This window comes from Sinocyclocheilus grahami, unplaced genomic scaffold, assembly GCF_001515645.1.
Source record: "Sinocyclocheilus grahami isolate Dianchi unplaced genomic scaffold, SAMN03320097.WGS_v1.1 scaffold15.1, whole genome shotgun sequence".
NCBI lineage: Eukaryota > Metazoa > Chordata > Actinopteri > Cypriniformes > Cyprinidae > Sinocyclocheilus > Sinocyclocheilus grahami.
The window spans coordinates 2,971,993-2,991,226 of NW_015505194.1; the positions used below are offsets into that span (position 1 = coordinate 2,971,993).

The following is a 19,234-nucleotide window of genomic DNA, read 5'->3' on the forward strand; positions in this document are numbered from 1 at the left end:
TAGATGCGAAACTGAAAACAAAAGCACCATAAAATTGTTCTGTATTATATTATGTGTGCTTTAATCCAAGTCTTCTAAACCATATGTGTGAAGCTTCGTGTGAGCAACAAAAAAATCCATTGAATTAAGTCCCCTCCATCGTAGTGCTCAAATGTCATTCATACTTACGCACATTCATACATACACATCAGGAGATGCACTCAACACTATTTGAATAAACTTGGGTGAGGACAAATTTTATGGATTAACAATGTTGATTTTTGTTCTGAAAACTGAAGTGTCCACATTTATCCAAGCTTCTCCTTTTGTGTTCCACAAAAGAAATAAAGTCATACAGGTTTGGAAAGACATGAGAGTGAGTAAATAATGTCAGAACTTTCATTTTTGGATGAACTGTTCCTTTAATGTGCTCTGATAAAATGCCATTCTGTTTTGATACTTCATACCAGCACATTAAGATTAAAGCATGATGACTGAATTATTGAATACAGTTTAAAAGCTCATTAAACAGCACAGATGATATTTTTAAATTGCACCTAAAGATTACAAAATGTAAACACTGTACTCATGGCTGAGTAGCCAAACTATATTTACATATTCAGCAGTTACCATATTCGTACCCGTCAAACCGCACGCATTAATTAGAAATGACAGAAATTAAAGTCAAATGATGGACTGCCTACAGTGAGTATAGATCATCCATAATACACCAACCAGAAAACTTCCATCCAAGTCTTTATTTCTGTCCAGAACCTACTGCCACGTGCACTCTGGGAAACATTTACCAAAGCCCAAAATAAGCTGGTATGTGCAATAAAATATCAATCAACGACTGGTGCATGAAAAACACCTCGCCTAGTCAGTCTCTACTGTTTTCCCTGGCTAAAACCCATAACCCCATGCTGAAGCTGTAGTAGATCAGACCCTCAGAGTGTTTCCCCATCTGTAGATGCTGTACACACCAGCAAAGGACATTTGGCTATAACAGCATTTACAGAAGATGCCTCTGCGTTAGGTCAAGCTAGCTCAAACCCCCAAAATAACTTTAGAATAGAAAAAGAGGAAAAGTCTATGACTGGTCCATTGCACTTGGTGTAGGTCCTGTCTGAACTGGAACAGGCAACCGGTGGAAATGTTCAATCGCTTGGGCGACCTTCTCTGGGCAGATGTTGTAAACTGGATGAGTTGGTACCTGGATGGAAGAAATATGAAAACATTTAGTTATATTAGTACATTCATCTCAACCGAGTTTTCAGTATCTCTCACCAGTCTGTTCTCGTCCCGACCGAGGATCAGCTCGTTATGAAGGTCTTTGTTTCCAAAATGCTGTGCTATCGAGAGTCCACTCAGACAGTAGCACGTGTGGTAGAAATCTCTAGACCTGTGGGGAATCAATGCTGATCAATTATGAAAGTCTGGTTTGGTCTTCATAATTTGGTTTTGTATTTTTCAGATTTTAAAGTTCACATTTTATTTTAGTTTGATCCACAAAGTTAAAAATACAGATGTAATGACCTACAAAAGGCCAATGGTTTTTCCATGACCTCTCCAGCTAGATGTTTGTGGTTTTGTTCGTTACTGGAAAAAGGATATTTACAAATCATTAAAAATCCTGTTTGTGATTCATTGAAAAGAATCATTTCAAAAGAATGATTCAATCACAAATTTGACATCACTACAGAAAGTTTTGCTCCACACAAATTCGAGATGAGCATTATCTAGCTGATGAAATGTTTTAGAGCAGAGTAGAACTAGAAAATGCATATTCATGATGATAAAAATGTACATTACTTTTTTTGGTTGGCAATGAATTAAATATTCAGTGCAAGTATGTAATTATCTAAACTTCATCAATACATTTTCTCCCCCAAGAAAAAAAACAAAAAAAATAGTATATACCTTATTTCAGTGATTCTAAACCAGGGGGTCAGGGCCCACAAGTTCTAAGAGGGCCTCAAAATGATATACAATTTTATTTATTTTTTTTAAAGTAAGACAAAACAAGCATTAAAATACACTAAACAACTTTGTGATTTTTAAATTTATTAAATTTACATTTTATGAACATTTTTCAAGTTATGCCAAGCTTTAAGATACTTTAATGGGTAGAAATTGTGAGTAAAAAATATTTTTAAAAATTCTTATCCAGTAAATCACAAAAAACTGTGGGGGGCCTTCATGTCAAAAAGTGTGATAATCTGACATTTAATTTGACACATTACCGGTACACATTAATGCAAGCTTATAGACTGTATTATCTATGTATGTATTTGTGGGTGTGCAGTGGAAGAGCTGTACTCACTTGCCCGGTTTGTCCAGAAGGCCTCCACCAGGATTCTGGCAGCAGAGAAGGATGTATTCCTGCAGGGCCTTTCTCTCAAACATCCAGCTACTCACGCTCAGCGTTGAGTCTCCTACACACACACAGTAATATTTTCATCGGTTAATATACCAAATCTGACACTAGACCTCATGTGTTTTATATCCATGTTGGGTTTAAATGAAGACGAAAAAGTACATCAGAAAAAACAGACAAAAATGTGAAAAAGTAAATGAATGTATGAAAATTATAACCTTATGAACCTTGTAGTATTTTAATCACTCGATTACCGCTAAATGTTTCATATACAAGCAAAAGTGTTGTTGTTGTTTTTCTAGGATGACTGCTCACCTTCTTTAAAAAAAGCCCTGTGGAGTAACGGTAATAGCCCTGCTTGCCAGAAGGAGTAACACCCATCCACCAGCTTGTTACAGCGGCCCTGAAAACCACCTTCAAAACGCATTTGTCTACTGGTTACCCAGCGCTAATGAAGGAAAAAGAGAGAAAATCCTCCAATTTACAGGTTTACAAGTATCAGCATAGGAAGATCATTAGTGCTGCTGCCTTATCGTTAAGACAAATCTGTCTGTGCACTGGGACTGTTTATTTCAACATCTGCCAAAGACCCTGGAGATCTGCTAATCTAAGCATCTACAACATTGCAGCACAATGCATGTTTAGTGTCTCCGAGGAACCTGTAATGAGGCACTTCTCCTCCAATGTTCAGGATACACGCAACTGACCTTTAATGCATCTCATAAACCTCAGTTTATTCACTCTAATGGACAGGAAGAGTAAGGTTAAGTAAAAGATGGAACTGTAGCAAAGGGAAAACAAGGCAAGATACTTACTAACAAGGTTTTGAGATCCAGCATATGTTCTTTGCCCAGTATGACCAGGGCAGCAGTTCCACAGAAGGTATAGCCGCCATGTGCTTCAAGTCCTGGTACTCCACCTAAACCGCCCTCCCAGTTCTGACAGCTGAAGGCCAAAGGAAAGCACAACATCGCAGTATTTATCAGTCAAAGAATTGTCATTCTGTGTGCTGTGTCTGAGATTTAACTCATTTAGGGACAGAACACGCTTTTGTGTTTAAAACGCAGGGACGCGGGAAGTAGGGGTGCTGAGGGGGCTGCAGCACTCCCTGTTTTCACATGGTTGCAAATGCAACGCCAAGTTTGTTCATTTAAATTTATTCAGTTTTAGCATTTAATAATTTATTTGTAATGATCTCTGAAATGTAAATTCTAAGTGGGCTATAATAAACCCATGTTTATCTTTATAAACATGATTAATTTGACTTGTGATGTTTTCTATATGGGATGATTAGCCTAATCCTCATGAACACATCACACTAGCGCGTGGTATCAGACATGCTCTGTACAGAATGCGAACAAGATTAACTTTAATACAAGGAGATAATGGCGCAAAAGTGAATTTCAGATTTTTTTAAATGCCCATCCCAGCAAAAACTTTCCAAAATCGGCAGCCCCAGCATGTTGAACTCAACTTGTAAAAACAATCGTCTGAGTGTCGTCACCTCCCGATACAAACACGCCCCATAGTTTAGTCCCACTCCTGACACTGATTAACAGGTTTCCGTGGAAGGCATCGAAAATTCAAATGCTAAAGAAATTGCGATTCCGGTTGAGTTTTGGCAGGTTACATGCGTGACACAGAGAGTGAAAAAGCAGATGTGGTAATTAATATTACTATTTAAATATGACAGGCTCATTACTTGCAAGACATGGGTAATACATTTGCAAATGAACTTGGCTTTTCCATTTGAAATTTGGCAGTCAATGTGCATTTGCGAAAACGCAAACGGTCACGCGAGATCTGCAATTGTGTTTGGATTATGTAACAATTTATGCATCCACATATGGAAAACACAATTGAAAATTCCTTTTGAAAATATTCCGGAATATCCTTCCATAGTGAATGGCCCTTTAAACTGTAATAAATAAATCATTTTTATTGATATTAAAATGTTTTTCCTAAAAATTCAGAAAGAGTTTTTCTGTTCAACCATGTTATATGGGTGAATAAGCATGATATTGACAAGATTTGGGCACCAAATGGGTTGTTCCACAGGTTTCATGTTGAGCCTATATTTGAATCAGCCAATCGGAATCACACATATAATCTAACGGGGGCTAATTCAGATAGGGCCGACATAGAACTCATGGACAAGCTCATTACTTCAAGCCCATAACGTGCCTACATTGGCTCCACTATGAAATGTTGGCTAGGATAATCTGAATGTATTATTTATTTATTTATTTATGATTTAACACCATGTCAGCAGCAGTGGCTATATTCATGGCAAGAGGAATCATTTCAATTTCACAATTCAGTCATGTACATCATTTCAAAACAATTATATAATAGTTTTGTTTGAAAATTATATATATATCTAAATAAATATGTACAAATATACAAAAACATACATATAATAAAAAATAATAACAAGAACAAAAATAAGAACAATTATATAGAGTCTTTCAGCTTAATGCATGACAAGAAAATTTTAAATCGTCCCAGAATAATTATTTTTAAAAATGTCCATTAAAATATTTTCTGAATAAAAACGTTGCCTAGTATTATTCAAAATTGGGCATTCAATTATAATCTGAATGTAACTGAATTGGCATGTTTTGAAATAGAATGTGGAAGTAGTTACCTGAGAATCCAATTGTGCGTCCCATCAAACAGGGTGGGGGTGATTATATTGGTGAGTGAAGCCACAGAAGCTGCACAATATGCACTCCTATCAGATTAGACACACAATAGCAACCATGAGTCAACAGGCAGACAATGATCACCATCTATGCATGTTAATAACCACAAGCTACATAAGACTAAGAATAAGACTAAAAGTCTGTAGGATCCAATTAGTTTTCAAAGTGAATTTCTTTGTTTAGCGCTGACCTATGGTGAACATTAAGCATTTTTCTAGCACTAATCTGTCTGTTGGGAACAGTAAAAGGTCACTCTTGAAAAATGCTTCAGCACAGTAACATCAGAACATGGGGAATAGAGAGATGTATGGATGTTGTGAAGATGCTTCAGGGTATGCTTGAACAACAGTGACTAAACTCACCTGACATCCACCTCCCCGCCCACATGCATCACAAAGGAGCCATCTGGCTGCTTCACAGAGTACAGGAAATCCAGAAGCTTCTCTCTGATGGGGGAGGGGGGGAAAAAGATTGCGCTTCCATGGTAATATGATCAATGCAACATCTGTAGGCAAGCAGGTGATAATACAAAGCAAATGTGAAACCTGCTGATGACTTCGTAGGCCTCTTCTGTGCCCAGGATGCAAAGGGCATTTACAGCTGCGTAGGTGGGAGCCAGGTGAGCGTGTTGACACGGACCTCCACCGAACCCACCTGTCGGACTCTGACATCTGGCCAGAAACTGACACACGCTAGCAGACAACAGTTAACATGGTGATATATTTACAACAACAGGCATATAAATGTCAAAGGAACTTAAAGTGCCCCTATTATGCCATTTGGAATACTGCCTGTCATGCAGTGTGTAATGTAGTGAATGTAACCGATCTGCAAAGTTGCAAAGCTGAAAGTGCATGATAAAGTTAGTCCCACTAACCCCCAAAAGAAAGAAACGGCTCAGAACAGTCTAAACGAGTCGTCGTCAGTAATTTGAATCCCACTTCCGTAACGGCTACACGTCACATAATACATTTGCATAATGCCCGCCTATGTTCTACATTGGTCAGCTGCGAACACTATAGCTTGTTCGTGTGGTTAACATCTCAACATGTCGAGAAGACGCTGTGTCCTATGCTGTGTAAATTCGTTTTATTTTCACTTCCGAAAGATGAGGCTGCAAAGAATCAGTGGTTAAAATTCCCAGTAGTACACCCCCAATCTTTTTTTGCATTCCCGTAATTTTTCTGATGACTGCTTCTCTAATCTCGGGGAGTTCGATGCGAGTTTCACAAAATGCTTGCTCTTGAAAGATGGTTCAGTTCCCAGTTTATTTGGACCAGCTCTCTCCACTGAATCACAACCTGTAAGTATGATAAATAATAGGTGTTTATATTTTCAGTCGAGCATTCAAAATACGCAACTATGGCAAAAGACTGAATCTTAGAACTCCTTCGAACGAATCATTTGAGAATTGTTGAAAAATGAGGTGATATTAAATGCATATTTTAAGAAAACGAAAGCAATTTTTGACCTTGCATGCATGTAAACCTGTTGAAGGAGACTACTTTCGTAACATTATAAATGTCTTTACTGTCACTTTTGAGCAATTTAATGCATCCTTGCTGAATAACTGTATTAATTTCTTTCAAAAAGTCTTACTGACCCCACACTTTTCAACAGCTGTGTATACGTACTAATTTTGTACAAATTATTTGCCATTTACAACACTACAAGAACATATTGTGATAATCATATTATTACATGCAATAAACGGTAAGCACAGTGCTTACAAATGTGTTTTTGCACAGTTTCCTCACTGGAGTGTAAAATGAGAAAAGTTGTCAATTTGACAACAGCGGCAAAAAATACCATCTGGCTATGCGGCAGAACAGCTGATGTGCTACTACAGCATCTCTTCCAAATGTTTAGGGTTACACAACCTTTGTCTGGCAGTCTGATTACATCAGTTTAACCACATCTGGGTTTCTCATTTCATCTACAGGTACAAGTGTTCTGAGTATCACTAAATTCTGAGTATCACTAAGTTCTGAAATGCACTAGGGATGCTCCGATCCACCTTTTTTGCCTCCGATACTGATTACGATACCTAGGGTTCGGTATTGGCCGATACCGATTCCGATCCGATACCAGTGAAGTTTTTTTCCCTCATTTAAATAAATGTAGAATTTATACGTGATGTGTGTGGAACTGATATATACTGATTATATACTCTGTGTGTGGAACTGATAATCATTCTTTCACAATCTACTAGATACAGACTACTTCATATAAAGAAAAATAAAATAAACAAATATGAAACAATATAGGCCTATGTATATTTATAATCTATGACAAAAAATTATCATAAACTAGGTTAGTGGATAATTCGGCAGCAAAAGTTATTCTAGAAAAATCAGTACACAATAATTTTAGAAGTCCAAACATTTAGTGAAAAAACAATATTTTGTGGGGAACAAATAAAATTGCACTAAATATGGTAAAATGTTACACATAGCTATTTGTATTATTCTAAAATCCATTCCTTAAAAACATTCATGAATGTATTTATATATAAGTATATACTATAAAATTTAAATACATTTATTTTAAATGTATAGCATATTTTTTAATAAGGCAGCAACATATGATAGATACGATAGGACAAAACAAAACAAATACAGTGCAGCACGAACTGTTTTTATACAGTCAACCCTCAACGGACCTTGGCATTGAATCGCAATTGGCTAGTATATTTTTTTGTTTACTCGCCAGACTGAAATACTATACTATATATACATATAGTACACAACATAAAACACAACATAAAATACTGTGACTCGGCATGATACACAGTCTAATGGTATAACGAAATCCAGTTTTAAACATCTTTTACTGTACCCATTGTATGGCCCTTATATGACCTATTTGAGCCAATGCAGATGCATGAAGTTATCTCAGGACGAGACCGCCCTGATTGTAAAGCAAAACGTGATTGGCTATAGCGAGATCGTGCTACGATTGGTCAGCGAATGTGGCGGTTATCTGATTGGCTTGAGTAGACGGTGGGTGGAGTCCACGTATTTGTGGATTGTCAGCACGTCTTGACGGAAGAAATGTTTCACAATTCGCAAATGCACAGGACGCGATTCACAAATGCGTGCAGCTATCTACAAATGCACAGGACGCGATTCACAAATAAATGCCAGGCAAAGTTGTGATTGTGACATAAATATATATTTGTGAATATGTTTTTTATTTGCAAATCTCATTTTATTTATTTGTGAATTTAATTCATGTTTGTGAAACTTTAAGATTTATTTGTGGATCTCATTCTATTTATTTGTGGATCATAATCTATTTATTTGGAATTAAGCAACAATTCTACCCCCATAGAGCTTTACCGAGCTGACTGCTGTAACCGAACGCGACCAGGGTTTAAAGGCTGAACAAATGACCGACAGCCACAGCAGAGAAAAGAGTTTGTGAACTTTAATGTAAGGACTTAAATATTCATATGTAGCTCACATTAAGCTATCGTATGGCTTCAGAAGTAACACAGAATAATTCACACAATCGAAGAAAAAAAAATAAAATCTCGGATTTGGATCGGCCCTCTCTGACCGATACCCGATCCAAGAAAAATGGCACTATCGGAGCCGATACCAGATATGAATATCAGATCGGCGCATCCCTAAAATGCACAGACCTCTGCTGTGGTGGAAGAAGGTGAAAATTAGATGTACTAGAGGCTAGGGCTGGGCAATATATACATTGAATATTAGAGATGTTATCGCGATAATTGAATAACCAATATTTCGTGACATCGAATATTGTCGAAACCAAGATTAATGTGCTAAAGACGGCAACAAATTTCACTCCTCCTGCAAACTAGCCAAAAAGTGCTTATATGTTCTAGCAACTAGTTCCCCAATCGGAAAGTTTTTAGTGCCAGTGGGAACAATGTCATGCCACTGAGCATCTCTTAAACCACAAACCGTCGATAGACTTGTATTCTTAGCTAAAAACTTGTTATACACTTGCATAATTTATCCCAGTTGCACAGTGTAAAATACGCAAACAATGTAAATTATGTGCGAATTATTTTTTGTACCCATTTTGCACTCTTTTTACATACGGTTAGATTTACATGTGTTAACTGAATAAAAAGAAAAGAAGTGGTCACTAGGTATACATTTTTTTAAACTGTGTTTTTGCACTAAACATTTTGAAAGTGCTTAGAAACAATAGCTGTCCTATCCAAATCATGTTTTTTTTGTATCGGGAAACAGAAGAAAATCAACTTTTTTATTATTCTATAGCAAATGCAAAACACAGAGGTATCAACTTTTAGGTATATCGCCCAGCCCTACCAGAGGCAAATTTCTTAAGTTTATTATTTATAGTTTCCTGCACATGCTGTGATGCTGCAAAATAATAACAATGAAAAGACTGCCTACAAAGCATACATAGCAGACACAAGCAGAGGACAATCTAATGTTGGTTTTGCTGCCAAAGACATTTTCATGAACAAAATATGTACTTTTACAGAATAACAGTGATTGCTGTCCACATGCAGCACACTGAAGCTCAATGAACTGATATATCAATATTGTGGAGATCCTGCTTTGTGTTAATGGCCAGAGAAGGCTAAACTTTACTTACTGTGGTGAGGTGTGAATTTGCTGGTAAACACTGTACACCTCTTGAATACTGCGTTCAACTTTTCTCTAAATATAATGATAAAACAGGAAACAACAAAAAAAAAAATTTGGAAGAGAAATAACCAAATAGAAAATGTGGTAACAAGCCAAATGACATGCAGACAGAAAGATGCACTGTGGCTGATAATGCCTATATGCTGTATATATGGGTGGCTGACATTACATCTTGTTTTCAATGTGTCATACAAAGCCACAAAAATATTGGCTTATGTATTTATTTTGAAAATCATAGTATGACTTAATAGTGCACACTGGAATTTCAAGAGCTTGATTTTTTCTCAAATTCAGAACTATAACAGTCACACTTTATTTGTAAAATAAAGGAAACTGAAAATACCACAGTGAACTATACGATTTCTATGGCTTGTTTGCTAAAATTATTATTTCTAAATACACACGTATATATCACCTTTCACTTAATAACTTCTCATGGTTAACTGTCAACCACCCATATAATAATGCAGGCCATACACTACAGTGCAACATGACATAAACCAGTGAAGTATGAGCAGATTCTCCAACGTTTATAGACGTTCACTCAGAAATGAAAAGTTTGTCATCATTTACACACTTTCATTTTCTCCATAACATCTCCTTTTTGTGTTCACAACATGAGGCCGAGTAAATGTTGACAGAATTTCAATTTATGGTAAACTATCCCTTTAAATAAACCTAACGTTACCTGTACTATTTACAGAAGTGCAAAAAACTAGAGGAATAAGTACTAGGTGAGCTGGATGCAGTGGCATTAGAATAATTATACCCAGCATGATTCTCAGAAAGCACTAACGTTACTGTATCCCTCAGCAAAGTGATGAATCACAGAACCACACATAATAGACAGTTAGCTTCGCGCTAATACCAATTAGCTAACTAATACTAAGAGTTAAGCTCACCTGCTCTCTCGAGGTCACCGTTTGCACGCCGTCATCGCTGAAAAGCTCAGAGGAGTGTGATTCACTAAAGCATCGCAGAGGAGGAGACGCCTCTTCCATGATGAGATTTGAAAACACATGCACTGTAATAGAAAGGGAGCAGCTTTCCAGCAGAGCAAGTGTCAAGACAGTGTGGGAGGGGTTTCCTCAATGGAGTCAAGTGACTTACAGCTCAAGTACGGAAAGCCTGAAGGAACATACAGCGGTAAAAATGATGGGACGTTCTGCGAAATGGCTCTCTCAGAGAAGCTCGTTTCAACGAAACGGTTAACAAAAAGATGACATACGCAATACGCATGACGTTTTACATAACGTCCGTGCATTGCATTTTTTTTTACTGTATATTCTCATTTTCTACATATTATAGTCTATATTCAATTTTTTCTTTACTATATGTTGTAATTGACTACTGTCATTGGCTGTAATATGACTGCATTTCAATTTTAAAAAATCCTCGCATAGCATTAATGTATTATTTTCAGATTTTTATATTTGTTGTAATCATGATGAATGAACATTTTTTATTTATTTATTTTGCTTAGGTGTTTTTTCTTTTCTTGCGCGTGTAGCCGATATGTAATATTGACAGCTAGTGTTGAAATGGGTACTGCAGTCCTCTACATATTATAGTCTATATTCAATTTTTTCTTTACTATATGTTGGAATTGACTACTGTCATTGGCTGTAATATGACTGCATTTCAATTTTAAAAAATCCTCGCATAGCATTAATGTATTATTTTCAGATTTTTATATTTGTTGTAATCATGATGAATGATCATTTTTTATTTATTTATTTTGCTTAGGTGTTTTTTCTTTTCTTGCGCGTGTAGCCGATATGTAATATTGACAGCTAGTGTTGAAATGGGTACTGCAGTCCAAATCAATTTTTTTATTTTATTTTTTTTTTTACATTTGTAAGGGCATTTTTGATCATTAACTTATTTTTATCTGTGTTGCATTTAATGTCAAATACTTAAATTTAACCAATTACACCAATCAATCAGAATACTTTAAACTGTTTGTGGAGCATTTCTGTTCATTTAGAACCTAAATATAACCTATGTTTACATTAAACAATTCTAAAATTCATTTACATATTTTGGCTGAAAACACGTTTGCACGTTTTAATACAATTCCACATTTTAAAGTCAATTCTATGTCGGACGTGTCTCAAATGGCAGTTCTCTATGGAGGACGAAACCTGCAAAAACAATAAATAAATAAATACACAAATAAATAAATAAATGTGTGCATAAATACACGTATTCTTGTTTAAATACATAAATAAATAATTATACATGTGATGGAAGTAGGCAAATAAATAATATAAATTGGTGGGCAAATTGAAAATGTTTAAGGAAATGCTAAACTCATCCTAACTATTTTCCTTTGATCACTCATTTATTTCTGAATGTAGTTCCACATTTTTTTCCCTCTGCGCAACATGCTAATGAGAGGGTGTCAATTATGCAAGAGTAGGTGGATCGTGTGTGACGCGCTTGAGCGTTTGCCTGCGCATGCGTATTAACTTCATCAGTCAAGGTGACTGATTATTATCTTACACTTTTTCATAGGGTTAGTTTTGTAGTTATAACCATGAGAGAGCTATATCATAAAAGATTTTAAGTGGCCAATGTAAAATATTAATGCTTACATAGCTCTTAATTGCAATACTGAACCGTTATTTGCTTCATAAACATACTTTTGTCACCTGTATTTTCTGTTCTGATAACTAATGGGAAAAAACTGTCTGTTCCTCGATAAAACCACTTCATACCAGTCATCTCACGATGACCATGGGATACTGAAATTACAGTTGTCTCTAGCTGGAGACTCAATCGGGTTACAAACAATGACGTCAGGAAACAAACTGGCCATTTCTTTGGGTTGCTTGTAAAGTCACAGATACTGTACAGAAAATACAGCTCAGTTTTTTATGTATCTTGCTCTGTTAAACAGAAAAGGTGACTTTACGTAGGCTATACTGGATTTACACCATGCATTTCTGAAAAAAAATGGCTTGAGAATTATACCACATAGTGAGATGCATTCACACAACCTCTTCTAGTTCTTTCTGAGATGCCTGACTGTATCTGTGTGTTAAGTCTTAAAATGTTGCATTTCTGCAGTTGTCACAAACCCAGTAGTGTTTGTTTTAGATCGTCCTGTTATAGATAATAAAAATGCAGTAAGAAATTAATTTAAAATCATAGGTTGCATGAATGGCAGTGAGGACACAGAAAGTACAGATGCATATTATTGTAAATTAACTTTTCCACGACATTTGAATTTATTGAGATGCACCTGTATATGTATAAAGATCTTTTAAAAGGATAGTTCACCCAAAAAAGAAAAATAAATAGTCACTGTTTACTTGCCTTTCCAAATCTTTTTGCTGCCTTGGAAACCATGAAAGTAGCTATCTAGCAGAATGTCCTAGCTGCTCTTTAGTCTTTTTCCATACAATGAACATGAATGATGACCACAATTGTCCCCATGCAATTTCATTGTATGGAAACTAGCAGCTTGGACATTTTGCTAAATATCTAAGTTTGTGGTCCACAGAAGGAAGAAAGTCAAATGGGTTTGGGATGATACTAGGGTGAGTAAATAATGATTAAATTGTTATTTTTGTGTGAACTGTGAAATCTGTCATTGTGTAAAATCTTCGTTTGTGTTCCACAGAATAAAAAAATGTATGTGTCAAAAGATGTGAGGGTGAATAGATGCTTACAAAATTCACATTTTGGGTGAACTATTCCTTTAATGAAGCATTTGAGCTGCTGAACCCGTACCAAAAATGTTATCCCCCAATTAAATCACATGCTTCATTAGGTGTGGAGTGAATGTCAGGCTGTTATTTTGCAAAAGTTCAGGGTATGCTCTGTTGTGTAGCTTTCTTGGTGTTTCCAGGGGAGCAAATAATATCAAGAAATCAGGCATAGGATTCATAACACCCTCCTAGTGTTCCTGATGATTATATCCCCCCAAATCAATAAGGAATTTGAAGCCCTGACTCATTCCTGCAGCCTGCTGTCTGTCCCGCTACTGTTTATTTAATATGCTGGGATGGATCTCTTTTGGTTAAGTAGTGATGTGATACAGAACAGTCTTTAACTGCAGGAGATAAAAGATTGAGTCTGACTGTCTTGAGAGATGGCTGGTGTCTTGCCCTAAAAAATGGTTCAATACGCTCTAGTCCGCAGGGCTATGACCCATATATATTATGATACTAGGCTATCAAAGACCTTAGCGCTGTACTGAAACGTTATTCACAGTGGAAGAGATATCTGTGTGGTCTGACAGATCATTTGACGCATTAGCTAATGGTTATCTATTTGCCTCGAGGCAACATGCTGTTATGCTAAATTATTCTTGCTATAGAAAGCAGCTGTTGATTGATTAGTTTGAGGATAGCAAATACAACAAGATATGATCTCCATTTCTATTTCATTGCTTTCTCTAGTCAATTGTTTATGATGGTGTCAACACTAGAGAAATTGGATTTGTGTTTAAATTTGTATGTGATAATCACCATAGCATATCTCTGTCTGTTGTCTTGTTAAAATTATTTCCATTTCCAATTAGCCTCTGTCTCAGAAGGAAAGTGTCAAAGTGATGATTCAATTGTTCAGCTCTGGCACACTGTGACAAGTTTAATACTCTCATTACCGTCTGTCAAATGGCCATTCATTTAAAGGTCTGCTTTAATTGTCTTTATATTTTTGGTGCTCAGAAAACTTACATTATCAGAGGTAGGAAGTATTTCACTACTATGCTTTAATATGTTTTTGGGGAATCTGTGCTTTACTTGAGTTCTGTTAAAACCGATTTGTACTTTGGCTCAGTTACTCATTTACATGACACCGACATCAACTAAGAACTGAAAACATTTAATATGTTTTGGCCTTTCATTTACAAAACAACAGCGTTTTGGGGGCCTGAAAACCCAAATGTTTGAAAACGGGTTTCAAAGTGCAAGTTTTTCAAGATTATTCTGTTTTCGTCTCCGTGTAAACTATAAAAACGTGAATTTGTGAGAACGGTGGCATCATGTGCATGCGTATTACGTGTTCAGTCTATAGGTATTTTCACATGCGTGTAATGTTTCTTTGCAAAGTGACATCGCCAACTACTGGCCTGGCATGCATAATACAGCATCTTTAGTCATTTTCTCAGGTCCGGGTGATTTGGGATCGTTTTGACAACATTGTTTTCTGTATGTGAAACTTCAAAAATGCAAAGGAAAAACTTTTCCATTTGTAGTACATAGTTGTCATGTAAACATACCACAAGTTACATTTACAAGGTAAAAAAAATTCCTTTTTACTTTTCAAAATATTCTTTATGTTGACTAAAAAGTACAACTTAAATATTTTTTCAATTATTAAAAATAAAAATAGTGTTTTTCTTTATCCTAATGTGACTTTGAAAGACCAGGGTGATTAAATTATGTCAGAATGTCCATTTTAGGGAGAACTATCCCTTTCAGACACATGAAATTTGATGTAAAGTAATGTCTTTTTATGATAGCCATCTCTGTAGATGGATGTTAAGTGTGAACACGGTAGTCTAAAAATTGCTATATTCAAATGCCAACCACTGTAAAATCGTTAATTTAAAATCACTCAGGTAACAGGTTTCAGGATATTGGTTTACTTTAACTTCTGCGTTATGAGTTTTACAAAGGCAGAACAATGAGAAAATAGTCATTTTTGACAGGTTTCTTTCTTTTTGCATCAAAACTACTAAAATGAGAAAATCTCTAAAAAGCTTTGAAAAAATGGCTTAGAAAAGTGTTTCATTTTTCAACTTTTAATACTTTTAGTTTCACCAAGTAGTGTCTGTACTCTTCTCGGTACTTTTTACACCCCTGCATAGTATTGATTAAAATAAAAAGGTTTTGGATGAAAGCTGGTTTATCAAATCAAAAAGCCATCAGAAGTGCCCTTGAGAATATGGAGGAAATCTGACCTAAAAGTTCTTAAAGGTGCACTCATTCATTTTTGGTTTATGTCACACTGACTGATATGGGATGTTGCGGCATCACCCAAAAGCAATACTTTTAGAATGATGATGATACTGAAATGTGCTATTCGCAGTCAACCATGATTAATTTATTCGGTGAACTCAAGTTTTTAAGTTACCAAGGCACAGTGAGTAGCTTGTCATGTGATCCAACATGGCCGCTCCAATGAAGGGACACGCTCTATGTAAAACAAAACAGATTTTAATAGACTATTTCACTGTTTTGCGATTTCACTGGTGTCTTCATCTCATTTGAGTGCATATTTTTTTAATGAGAAAAGGATTACAGTTATTTACATCACTTTATGTGAGGTTGGTTTGGTTTCTCTTTTATTTTTGTAGTATTTCACAGCATTGTTGTTGTCCTTTCACTGCTCGAGATTCTGGAAGAGAGGATGGGAAGGGCAGCTCTTTCATTATTTTCCGTAGCCCCAGGCCAACCAATTCAGTGGCTGTAGTGATGACCTTTCTGTGTGTCCCTGTGTGGAAGCTGAGGGCACTAACACTACTGTTTTACTTCATGCGGTTTAATAAAGAAGAGGCTATGGAGCTCTATGGATGGCACTCGACTGTATTCAAGATGGTTTTGTACTCATGTCTTATTTTAGTATTTCTTGTGCTTGCACTTTGTTGTGCGTGAGATGCCATTTGGTTCCAGTCATTGAATTGAATCTTTTGGGGGGGGGAAATATTTTATATGAAGACCTGTATACAAGCTGTCTAAGTTGTCTCTCTAAGAAAGAAATTTGGTAATTAATCCTTTTTTTAAATCACATTGCTGATAGGGTATGTTAAAAATTACAGAGACAATGACTACTGTTGGCTTGGAGTCATAATTGTTATTGAGAATGGAACTTCCTAGAAGAACAGCTTTTCCGGGAGCTGTAATGTCTCGCAGTGGACCTTATTGACAGATACTCATTTACCATTGTAGTTTTTCTGTGGCTTTATTTTCTTGCCTGCCTCATGTTTAATAGAGAGGTGCTTTCTTTCAGGGCTCAAGATCTCATTATGGTTTCCTTACAAGAACACGTCATTCCTAAAATATAGTACACATTCATGTTAATTTTATGTGTCTCTAAATAAACTGAATGAAATATTAAACTCATAATTTTTAATGGAGGAATTCATGTGAATAATTTTTTTGTAACCACAATATCAAAATTAGGCGAACAGAGATCAAGTATTAACAATGAATTTAAATAGAAATAAAAAAATCAAAGTCAACTCCATGTGAGCTTATTCCTTATTTCCATTTTCCACCCTTTTAGGTTCTGTCCTGTAAATGTTCTTGCCAGTCATATAATGAATAAACCTATTAAGAATATTTCTATAATAAATTTCATATCCTTTTATAGAAATATCTATTAAATTGCAAGCAAATTTTTCATCATGTCTCTCTTGTAGTTCTCACCATTTCTGCTTCTTTGAGATGGTCCTCACTGCAGAACACAAGATCCAGGGGGCGTGGTTGGATCCAGATCCAACTCCTCCCACCTTACATATACCTAAACCTACCCGTCTCCACCCCGATCCCTAAACCCACCCATCTCCACCCCTAAACCTACAATCTCCACCCCCTAGATGTGGATCCAACCACGCCCCCTGGATCTTGTGTTCTGCAGTGAGGAGCTACTGGCTTCTTTCCTATTCTTTATTACTTCACTGCCTTTTTATGAGTCTGATTTGAATGGTTCAGTAAACTTCATGAGAACACTGATTCTACCAAACGATTTCATTTAGATTTGGCTTTGTGCCTGAAGATAGTTTAACAGATGAGTTGTGTCACTAACCACACAAAGAGTGCTTTTTTCATTTTGAAGTCATTTGAAATCATTATATGTTTCCCTTTTTTTTTTTTACCCCAGGTGTCGATTTCAAAATGAAGACCTTGGAGATAGATGGCATTAAAGTACGAATACAGATGTGGTATGTTTGATTTTTCTCTGATGATATAACAGCGTTTGATCCATTGGTTGTGCTAATCAGTTGTGTGTATGTACGCAGGGACACAGCAGGCCAGGAGAGATATCAGACCATCACTAAGCAGTACTACAGAAGAGCACAGGTGATTTTCACTCATCTCACTGACTCATATACTTATGTAATAAAGGAGTCAGGTCTAATAGAGATGCCTTTTGGTGTCCATTGTGTGGTAATTCACTGATAAACGCTCATTATAATGTATGGGTGGATTGAAATTGATTCTGTATCAACAGGGCATTTTTCTGGTGTATGACATCACAAGCGAGCGCTCGTTCCAGCACATCATGAAGTGGGCCAGTGATGTAGATGAGGTGAAGCTGTGGAGTTTAAAGCATATCTGTCTTGCTGTAACTAAATATAACCCGCTTCTTATTAATATCTCTTCATTTAAATTCCACCGCCCCTCGTTCTCTCTTTAACTCTACATCCACAGTGGGGTCCTAACACTCAGAGGCTACAGTGCAAATCTGGGATATAAAAAACTGAATTTAATTAACAGCAACTGAAAGTTTTAGGATTTAGGAAAAAGTAAAACAAAGAAGCATTATGATGTGAAAATAAATCAGAAATATTTAAGATTTAAGATTAGTTTTGTTACTTATTACTAAGTTTGACTAATTTATAAATCCTAAAAAAAAAAATTTAATTTCAGAGCACCAAAAATGTTTTATTTATTTGTATTAATATTAATAATATATATTTTATTTAGCCTTTTTCATATTACAGTTCTGTTTATATATTATTATCGTAAATAAAACCCTGAAATACATTTTTGAATCTCAAATGTTCATTGTGGACTTTTGGACCCCACTGTATGATTCGTATATTACGTTTAAAACACTGCCCCCATGTTTTCCCACTAGAGGACAAAGGAAAACTTGATATAAACACAGAAATTGTGCTAAACCAATATCGGTGATTATTGCTGTTACTTGAACCGGAGCACTTTTGTTATATGAATTCTATGTCACATATCATATTTGTCTGTTTCTGCTCTGCTCCATCCATTCGCCTCTGTCGAGTCTCTCTTCTCGTCTGTTCTGTCTCTGATCAGTATGCCCCTGAGAAAGTGCAGAAGATACTTGTTGGGAACAAGTCTGATGAAGAACAGAAGAGACAAGTAGCTACAGAACAGGGAAATAAGGTAAATAAATAATACTTCCCTCTTGTGCACTGCATCTTTCATTCATAGTGCCATTTACTCCACATCTACTCTGTCATGTGACAAACCTGATATCTGATGTCTGAGGTTAAAGACTTTCTTCAGACATCTTCCATCTTTTTTTGCTCCAGCTTGCCCAGGCTTATGGAATGGACTTTTTTGAGACAAGTGCCTTTACCAACCACAACATTACAGAGGTACAATGTTGTCTGTGTGATTTTTTTTTTTTTTTTTTTTTTTTCCGGTTTTTTTGTTTTTTTTTTTTTTTTTTTTAATTTTTTGACAGTATTTCTGTATTTTTGTTTTTGTTTTTTAAATATTTGAAGAATGGTGAATCTGTGCAACCGTCTGATCATTTTGTTTGTACATTTTGATTATCTACAGCTAATCAGGTTTTTT

General features: G+C 35.9%; 2 protein-coding genes across 2 annotated transcripts in view; one reads left to right on the plus strand and one right to left on the minus strand.

The window, feature by feature from the left end:
• Nucleotides 1–391: 391 nt before the first annotated feature.
• Nucleotides 392–5,761, minus strand: LOC107602629 (protein farnesyltransferase subunit beta-like; the record flags this gene model as incomplete). Its single annotated transcript, XM_016295187.1, has 8 exons — nt 392–1,192; nt 1,267–1,381; nt 2,303–2,414; nt 2,672–2,804; nt 3,172–3,301; nt 5,004–5,090; nt 5,424–5,507; nt 5,607–5,761. Coding segments are annotated over 8 exons (939 nt in total), but the record flags the coding sequence as incomplete, so codon positions are not given.
• An 11,784-nt stretch (nt 5,762–17,545) lies between these two features.
• rab15 (RAB15, member RAS oncogene family) overlaps nt 17,546–19,234 on the plus strand; it is a gene marked incomplete at its 5' end in the record, with an annotated part of 2,675 nt that continues 986 nt past the window's right edge. The window contains 5 exons of the mRNA XM_016295199.1: nt 17,546–17,616; nt 17,695–17,755; nt 17,907–17,984; nt 18,728–18,817; nt 18,967–19,032. Coding sequence (XP_016150685.1) covers nt 17,546–17,616; nt 17,695–17,755; nt 17,907–17,984; nt 18,728–18,817; nt 18,967–19,032 — 366 coding nt within the window. The remainder of the gene's footprint in view (nt 17,617–17,694; nt 17,756–17,906; nt 17,985–18,727; nt 18,818–18,966; nt 19,033–19,234) is intronic.